Below are 9,420 nucleotides of genomic sequence, written 5' to 3'. Positions count from 1 at the left end.
CAGCCAGCCAGCACAGTCATTAAGGCCAGCCAGACCTTACTCACAACCCCAGACCTGCCTACCCAGCCCAGTGCAGTCCAGTCAGCAAATACACACCTCCTGGATAGAAGAGAGAGAGAGATACAGAGAGAGAAAGATACAGAGAGAGGGTAAGGGAGGACGGGGAGAGAGAGGCTAAGGGGGGAATGGGGAGAGAGATGTTAAGGGGGACGGGGAGAGAGAGGGAGGGGGAGAGAGATGGGGAAGAGAGTGAGATAAGACAGAGAGGAAAACAGAGAAAAATACTGTAAAAATACACTAGCACAGCTTTTCAATCAGGTCTTTATTGTAGAGTGGCCAGATGGAAGCCACTCCTCAGTAAAAAGCACGACAGCCCGCTTGGAGTTTGCCATAAGGCACCCAAAGACTCTCAGACCATGAGGAAACCTGGCACCATCCCTACAGTGAAGCATGGTGCTGGCAGCATCATGCTGTGGGGATGTTTTTCATCGGCAGGGACTGGGAGACTAATCAAGATCAAGGCAAATAGACTCTGGAGAGACCTGAAAATAGCTGTGCAGCAACTCTCCCCATCCAACCTGACAGAGCTTGAGAGGATCTGCAGAGAAGAATAGGAGAAACTCCCCAAATAAAGGTGTGCCAAGCTTGTAGCTTCATACCCAAGAATAGTCAATGCTGTAATCGCTGCCAAAGGTGCTTCAAAAAATAATTGAGTAAAGGGTCTGAATACTTCTGTAAATGTGATATTTAAGTTTTCTTTTTAATAAATTAGCAAAAAATTCTAAAAAATTTTTTTTGCTTTGTCATCATGGGGTATTGTGTGTAGATTGATGAGGAAAAATGAAATCAATTTTAGAATAAGGCTGTAACGTAACAAAATGTGGAAAAAGTCAAGTGGTCTGAATACCTCCAAAGGCACTGTAAGGTATGTGGAGACTGTTTAGTTCCAAAAATCAGGGGTTAAATATATGCCCCAAGAAAAGTACACATGTTTCCTGATCTTTCTTATATCTCTCAGATACAGGACAGACACTTCAGAACAAAGTTCATTTTGATGTTTAGGGGGGGGGCTGACTATCTGTTGTTGTAGTGAATCTCTTATTCAATACATTTTTAACGGGCTAATAGCAGTAAGGCCCAAATGTTTTCTATATATTTCTGGGATACTTCAAGGGGTCTTAAAATTCCCAATCAAATAGCTAAATTGTCCTTGGTATGACCTTAAAACAATTCCATATAGCATAGTATAACGCCCCCATCCCCGGGCTTAGATCTTTATGGGTTAATATTCTGTATTATATCATATTTCACAACAGCTAATCGGGATCCTACAAAATACCAAAACAATACCAATACCTAGTGGTAGACTAATTGCCATTAGAACGTAGTCTAATTCCATCTATATCTCATGCTATTATGTATCTTAGAAAAACATCAACTACAGAACATATAGGCCTAGGTATCGACGGTAAATTACCTTGGTCTGATAGTTACAGTATGGGTTAACTTTGAAAGATGGAAATATGTCAAGAGCTTGGCTGAAGCTAAAGCAGTTGGAAAACTGCTCAATTCTAAAAATCGAAAGTTTTACCAAATGTATGAAAAACACTGCTGCTCCCTTGTGGTGTATGTCTGCCATGCTTGCATGTACAGTGTAGTGCCTATTTAGAGAGCAATATTAATGGCGTCTTTTTGTAGGCACTAACAGAGGCTAACAGCTATGGCTCGTTGGCCAAAGCCTATAGGGAAATGTAAGAAATCGAAGATAAGGTCTGTAATAAACACAGGCTTAGGTGATCTTATAGATTGTGTTCTATGAGATAATCTTCATCAGCTAATGTCAGTTTGTGTGAATTTTGAAGCATTTATGTAATAAAACAATAGTGCACAAAGCAGTAGGTGTAGCTAATTTCCAGGTTTTAGGACTTCAAACTGGTTCTCTAACTGGGAATAGTTTGTTGTTGATCAATAACATTATAGGACTAGGCCTATTCACTTGACATGAAAAAGTTACATTATGTGTACAGTACCAGTCAAAAGTTTGGACACACCTACTAATTCAAGGGTTTTTCTTTATTTTTACAATTTTTTTTACATTGTAGAATAATAGTGAAGACATCAAAACTATGAAATAACACATATGGAATCATGTAGAAACCAAAAAAGTGTGAAACAAATCCAAATATATTTTATATTTGAGATTCTTCAAAGTGGCCACCCTTTGCTTTGATGACAGTTTAGCACACTCTTGGAATTCTCTCAACCAGCTTCTGTATATCAATAAAAAAAATGTTTTTATTTATAAAGTTTTTTTTTTAACATCAGCCGATGTCACGAAGTGCTATACAGAAAACCAGCCTAAAACCCCAAACACTAATGGAGAAAATAGTACAAATAAAGAAAAATCCTTGATGAGTTGGTGTGTCCAAAGTTTTGACCGGTACTGTATATCAATCAAATCAAATTTATTTATTTAGCTTTTTTTAATATCAGCCGATGTCACAAATTGCTATACAGAAACCCAGCCTAAATATATCTACTTATAGCCTAATGATATAACCTAAAAATTGAGGTCTAGTCAACGGCTACTGATATAACCTAATAACTCATCAATATTCTCACTGGCATAATGACACGAATAATGAATACATTGGGAATCTAGATTTGAAGTGAGTTCCTCGAAATAATACTACGTCATATTTGGTTTGAACGTTACTGAAATCCTTTGTGACTGTCCCTTTAACCTGACATGAACAAGAGTACATGGTCAAAACCACTATTCTTCTAGGGGTGTAATCGGATGGTAATTGTGTAATTACCCAATAATAAGATTATATATTTATTTAGATTGAATGTAAAGTTTAATGAAAACCCGATTATTAACTATTTTATATCATTAACATCTAATGCATTTGCAAACTGGATAGATTTGTGGAATCATTGTTCCGGGTATCCCTGTTTTCTGCACCTAACATGGAACATTCCAACTCAGATTAAACTAGGATGAGTAACTGTAGCAAGAGATTAGCTGCTGGGGAAAGACAGTTGACGTTTTAACGGATTTAAGTGAGATCTAGAAGGGATTTAACCATGGCCACAGCCAGTACTACACAGAATGGGCCGACTTCGCGTTCCGAGGAGAGCCAAGAAGCGCAAACAAATGTCAACGCCACAACTGAATACTGCGCAAAGTTACAGGAATGGATGTGGCAGTACTACTGGGGCTATGCAAATTGGCAAAACTGGATGACTCTGACTACGTTTCCTTTCCCCCCGTGCAATTTTCCCGTAGCTGGAAACTATCAAGCACCGACTGGAACTCCATGGCCCGCTGGACAACCAACTTTAGATGCCCGATATGGGTACAACTATCCGGGAATAGGGTACCCCTTTCCATTCCCTGCGCCCCCGACTACGGGGTTTCAGACAGGGCAGCAGATGACAGCTGGGACATTGCCTCATGATGCAAGGCCAGTGCAACAACAGAACGGAAACGCACCTCAAGCAGGTACACTACAATTCTATGATGACAATCGCTCTATAGGCTTACACTCACTGACTGACGCTAGGCGTAGCAGGTTGTTGTTTGTGTCATCATGTTGCAACGAACTAGTTCAATCAAATACATCTAGACCTACTCGGGTCAAACAAACAAAGACACCGTTCCTTTATTTGTTCATTACTAGAATTAGTTGCTTGTACAGGATCACATGTGCAGCTTCTTGAGCAAACAGCTGATGTGTACCTCTACCTACTCATGCATATCTTTACAATCTGCAGAGGCCTTGTTGATCTGAATAGAACACATTTTAAGTCAGCACTTGAGCCCACCTGACCTATGGCAAGTCAGCTATGCATTGACTTAATTGGCTGAACAAAGTTAAATGGATTGGTCAGGGGTTTAAACTAGGTCTGCTCACATTCTCACTAAATTAGTTCAACATAATCTACCTGGGTACAATATCTGAAGTTATCTTTTCCCCCTCAGGTCGGGAATACACCATCCCTTCTCCCCTCCACAGATTCCTAGCAGAGACTGTGGACTTCTTTATTTTATTTTGTGTCAAGGCAACCATCATCCTGTGGATTATGCACCTTAGTGGCATGAAGTGAGTCAATCAGTCTAGCTTTTTATAATTTCCATGCCCATGAAGGAGGGGAAAAAATACAAGGAAATAACATTAATGAACATTACTTTTCAGCATCATCATAGGCCATGATTATTCTATTGTATTCCACTCTACTCTCCCCCACAGGGACATCACTAAGTTTGTCACCCACTTCATAGTTGAGGAGATAGATGAGAACACGTCTATGGAGGACCTGCAGAAGATGATGGCAGTAGCTCTGGTCTACAGGGTGCTGGTCTGTTTCTATGAGGTGGGTATTTCTATGAGGTACGGTATCTCTGGTGTACATGGTGCTGGTCTTTTTCTATGAAATGGGTATTTCTATGAGGTACAGTATCTATGAGGTACAGTATCTATGAGGTACAGTATCTATGAGGTACAGTATCTATGAGGTACGGTATCTCAGGTCTACAGGGTGCTGGTCTGTTTCTATGAGGTGTGTATTTCTATGAGATACAGTATCTATGAGGTACAATGTCTATGAGGTGCAGTATCTCTGGTGTACAGGGTGCTAGTCTGTTTCTATGAGGTGTGTATTTCTATGAGGTACAGTATCTATGAGGTACAGTATCTCTGGTCAACAGGGTGCTGGTCTGTTTCTATGAGGTGTGTATTTCTATGAGGTACAGTATCTCGTGTCAACAGGGTGCTGGTCTTTTTCTATGAGGTGGGTATTTCTGAGGTGGGTATTTCTATGAGGTACAGTATCTATGAGGTACAGTATCTCTGGTCAACAGGGTGCTGGTCTGATTCTATGAGGTGTGTATTTCTATGAGGTGCAGTATCTCTGGTGTACAGGGTGCTGGTCTGTTTCTATGAGGTACGGTATCTATGAGGTACGGTATCTATGAGGTACGGTATCTATGAGGTACGGTATCTATGAGGTACGGTATCTATGAGGTATAGTATCTATGAGGTACAGTATCTATGAGGTACAGGGAGCTGGTCTGTTTCTATGAGGTGGGTATTTCTGTGAGGTACAGTATCTGTGAGGTACAGTATCTGTGAGGTACAGTATCTGTGAGGTACAGGGAGCTGGTCTGTGTCTATGAGGTGGGTATTTCTATGAGGTACAGTATCTGTGAGGTACAGTATCTGTGAGGTACAGGGAGCTGGTCTGTTTCTATGAGGAAGGTATTTGAGTATTGATCTTATGTCAGTCTGAGATTAGGCTATAGTTTCCAGTGAGAACAATCATGCCGTCTCAGTGTAGCTACCTGAGAAGGTTAAGGCTAGTATGTGTTTAGTACTAGGTTAAGGCTAGTATGTGTTTAGTACTAGGTTAAGGCTAGTATGTGTTTAGTACTAGGTTAAGGCTAGTATGTGTTTAGTACTAGGTTGAGGCTAGTATGTGTTTAGTACTAGGTTTAGTACTAGGTTGAGGCTAGTATGTGTTTAGTACTAGGTTAAGGCTAGTATGTGTTTAGTACTAGGTTAAGGCTAGTATGTGTTTAGTACTAGGTTAAGGCTAGACTAAACACATGAATCATGTCCTACCACAGTTAATGACTCATGGTGAAATGTGGGGATTGCATCAGCATTGATCTTTATGAAGAATATTTGATATTTGACATGATATATTTCCACTGTCACTCTGACCTTCCTCCTCCTCTCAGATCATCTGTATCTGGGGGGCGGGCGGTGCCACCCCAGGGAAGTTCCTCCTTGGTCTTCGGGTCGTGACATGTAACAGTTCAGTCCTGGTCCGACCTAACCGCGTACTGGTGGTACCGGCATCTAACGTCACCCTGTCAGCGTAAGTCACTGATTGCATGTGACACATCTTGTTTAGTTCTGTTAAAAACAGATGAAAATATGACTGCATTTACAGTGCCTTGCGAAAGTATTCGGCCCCCTTGAACTTTGCGACCTTTTGCCACATTTCAGGCTTCAAACATAAAGATATAAGATATGTATTTTTTGTGAAGAATCAACAACAAGTGGGACACAATCATGAAGTGGAACGACATTTATTGGATATTTCAAACTTTTTTAACAAATCAAAAACTGAAAAATTGAGCGTGCAAAATTATTCAGCCCCTTTACTTTCAGTGCAGCAAACTCTCTCCAGAAGTTCAGTGAGGATCTCTGAATGAAAAAAAAAAAAAAGCCGGATTTGGATACAAAAAGATTTCCCAAGCTTTAAACATCCCAAGGAGCACTGTGCAAGCGATAATATTGAAATGGAAGGAGTATCAGACCACTGCAAATCTACCAAGACCTGGCCGTCCCTCTAAACTTTCAGCTCATACAAGGAGAAGACTGATCAGAGATGCAGCCAAGAGGCCCATGATCACTCTGGATGAACTGCAGAGATCTACAGCTGAGGTGGGAGACTCTGTCCATAGGACAACAATCAGTCGTATATTGCACAAATCTGGCCTTTATGGAAGAGTGGCAAGAAGAAAGCCATTTCTTAAAGATATCCATAAAAAGTGTTGTTTAAAGTTTGCCACAAGCCACCTGGGAGACACACCAAACATGTGGAAGAAGGTGCTCTGGTCAGATTAAACCAAAATTGAACTTTTTGGCAACAATGCAAAACGTTATGTTTGGCGTAAAAGCAACACAGCTCATCACCCTGAACACACCATACCCACTGTCAAACATGGTGGTGGCAGCATCATGGCTTGGGCCTGCTTTTCTTCAGCAGGGACAGGGAAGATGGTTAAAATTGATGGGAAGATGTATGGAGCCAAATACAGGACCATTCTGGAAGAAAACCTGATGGAGTCTGCAAAAGATCTGAGACTGGGACGGAGATTTGTCTTCCAACAAGACAATGATCCAAAACATAAAGCAAAATCTTCAATGGAATGGTTCAAAAATAAACATATCCAGGTGTTAGAATGGCCAAGTAAAAGTCCAGACCTGAATCCAATAAAGAATCTGTGGAAAGAACTGAAAACTGCTGTTCACAAATGCTCTCCATCCAACCTCACTGAGCTCGAGCTGTTTTGCAAGGAGGAATGGGAAAAAATTTCAGTCTCTCGATGTGCAAAACTGATAGACATACCCCAAGCGACTTACAGCTGTAATCGCAGCAAAAGGTGGCGCTACAAAGTATTAACTTAAGGGGGCTGAATAATTTTGCACGCCCAATTTTTCCGTTTTTGATTTGTTAAAAAAGTTTGAAATATCCAATAAATGTCGTTCCACTTCATGATTGTGTCCCACTTGTTGTTGATTCTTCACAAAAAAATACAGTTTTATATCTTTATGTTTGAAGCCTGAAATGTGGCAAAAGGTCGCAAAGTTCAAGGGGGCCGAATACTTTCGCAAGGCACTGTACGTATGCAAATGTGTGACCATGATAACTTGACTGTGAGCATTGAATATGAAACCCACACAAATGCTCACTACAGCATGAGTGCTTGTAAGTTCAGTAGCTATGTAGTATGCTATGAAGATGTGAAGCATACCTCTGAAATGGAGAAAAGCATTCTTTGAAAATGGGGATTTAACCCTTGTTTTCTTTTTTTTTTAGCAATTCATTTCATGGTACTTTTTCCACTGCTCTTAACCTGGTATTGCTATGTAATTAATATTGTCTATTGTCAAGTCCTAACTTCAATCTTTTCTCCCTCCTCCCAGTTCCACGGTGCGGGCGTTGAACAAGAACTTCTCCATTGCTTTCCTGTTCCCCGTCTTCATTATCCTCCTCTTCTTCCAACACAACAGGACTGTCTATGACGTGGTAGCTGGTACCATCGTGGTGCAGCGCAGAGGGGCCAGATAAATTACCCTATAGTTGATCTGAACAGGGTCCTGTTCATAGCATAACACTTTGCAACACAAAATGTAAATCTGTGTTCTTATTGGACATGTTCAGGTACCTTCCTGTTTCATTAAGTATGAAAACATTTCTCTCTATTGAACACAACAGACCTTGGGCTTCTAGAACTGAACAGAAGGCCTGTAATACAGAACTAGGCCTCAGACTGAAACCCACTCAGGACAGATTGGAGTTTGTTACAACGTTATAAAGAAGTCTCATGGGGAGGCCGCAGAACAGAACATCATGGTTGTTTTATCGTCTTCATTCATAAAGTATGGTTACTAAACCTTTCCCTAGTTACCACATAGAATTTGACAGCTGAATATTTCAATGGAATGTTAGAGAAGTTGTATTAATGTACGTGATGTTTATATGCAGTTGTAGACTGACTCGTATATGGATAAGGGCTTTTTCCAGGTCAAGATGAAAGGTGAAATGTTTTTTTTTTTTAACCTTTATTTATCTAGGCAAGTCAGTTAAGAACAAATTCTTATTTTCAATGATGGCCTAGGAACAGTGGGTTAACTGCCTGTTCAGGGGCAGAATGACAGATTTGTACCTTGTCAGCTCGGGGGTTTAAACTTGCAACCTTCCGGTTACTAGTCCAACGCTCTACCCACTAGGCTACCCTGCCACCCCATGTGACGGGGTTGTTTGCACAGTGGCCATTCCGCATTGTCTAAATGGAACTAAAAACTGTTATACTTGGGTCTTTTTTAATTTACTGAACTCCTCTGAATTTTGCCTTGAGGCTGTCTGTCTTTCTGGGCCACATTATCAGCAGCAGGTTTGCATTCTACTGTCTAGTTCTTTTTTCACCAGAGCCAGACTCAGACATTTGTCATTCTGATCCAAATCACAGATTAGAATCTGGACATTCCAGACTCTTCCTCACAAATAGGAGGTTGTGTGTGTGTGTGTGTGTGTGTGTGTGTGTGTGTGTGTGTGCAGGAATGCACACCTCTGCTATGTCTGGACTCACAAACCATGACTCAGGGTAGTCTATTTGACAATTCATCCCTTACACAGGCTAACCTTAAATGCACGAGTGTAAATTACCACCCTGAAGTGAGTTTTCAATGTAATTATTTACACTACTGTACACACTACACTTAATGTACATCTCTCATACAGCATGCACACACGGTACATGTTATAGTTCAGCATATGAATACATGTCCAGGACTTCTATTTTGTTATAGTAAATGTATCATGGGTCTATTAATATGTGGCTTTATTGTGTCTGTTAGTTTCATGCTTAATCACCACCACCACCAAACTGTAGTGAAACACTCAAAACAGTTACAATGTTTAACCACAGGGGGGAGATAGAAAACTAAACAGCAAATATCACTTTTGACTTCATGCAAGGCTTTCTCTCGTCTTCCAAGCTCATTATACCACATTTGAGGATTAACCCCAGTGTTTAACCCAAAAGGCTCTGACTTTTCCATTTTCATCTACACAGGCCAGCATCAATGTTTCTCTGCATCCGTGTTCCGGTGGACCTGC

At 40.7% G+C, this 9,420-nt stretch overlaps 1 protein-coding gene across 3 annotated transcripts; it reads left to right on the top strand.

Moving 5' to 3' along the window:
• Positions 1 to 263: 263 nt before the first annotated feature.
• LOC110496543 (protein FAM8A1) lies at positions 264 to 9,133 on the top strand. 3 transcript variants are annotated; one of them, XM_090209058.1, is made up of 6 exons: positions 264 to 634; positions 3,293 to 3,508; positions 3,989 to 4,109; positions 4,257 to 4,380; positions 5,747 to 5,886; positions 7,725 to 9,133. In XM_090209058.1, exons 2-6 carry the CDS (start codon positions 3,439 to 3,441, stop codon positions 7,867 to 7,869), a joined length of 600 nt encoding a protein of 199 aa, XP_090065184.1. In that variant the 5' UTR covers positions 264 to 634; positions 3,293 to 3,438; the 3' UTR covers positions 7,870 to 9,133. The 3 variants fall into 3 exon arrangements, 2 of the variants coding, with proteins under 2 accessions (XP_090065184.1, XP_021428174.2); XR_016488591.1 differs by lacking the exons at positions 264 to 634; positions 7,725 to 9,133 and adding an exon at positions 4,523 to 4,566 and having other exon boundaries at positions 2,802 to 3,508; positions 4,257 to 4,490; positions 5,747 to 5,883; XM_021572499.3 differs by lacking the exon at positions 264 to 634 and having other exon boundaries at positions 2,969 to 3,508.
• Positions 9,134 to 9,420: the final 287 nt, after the last annotated feature.

Source organism: Oncorhynchus mykiss, chromosome 18, assembly GCF_057628025.1.
Source record: "Oncorhynchus mykiss isolate SJ-2025 chromosome 18, ASM5762802v1, whole genome shotgun sequence".
NCBI classification, from domain to species: Eukaryota; Metazoa; Chordata; class Actinopteri; order Salmoniformes; family Salmonidae; genus Oncorhynchus; species Oncorhynchus mykiss.
This window is presented reverse-complemented; position numbering and strand designations above follow the sequence as displayed.

What these genes read in the sequence shown, in the direction of transcription:
- LOC110496543 (XM_021572499.3), top strand. Translation starts at nt 3,091, where the DNA reads ATGGCCACAGCCAGTACTACACAGAATGGGCCGACTTCGCGTTCCGAG. An exon ending in CGGAAACGCACCTCAAGCAG is followed by an intron (nt 3,509 to 3,988) that starts GTACACTACAAT and finishes TTTCCCCCTCAG; the next exon opens with GTCGGGAATACACCATCCCT. An exon ending in ATGCACCTTAGTGGCATGAA is followed by an intron (nt 4,110 to 4,256) that starts GTGAGTCAATCA and finishes TCTCCCCCACAG; the next exon opens with GGACATCACTAAGTTTGTCA.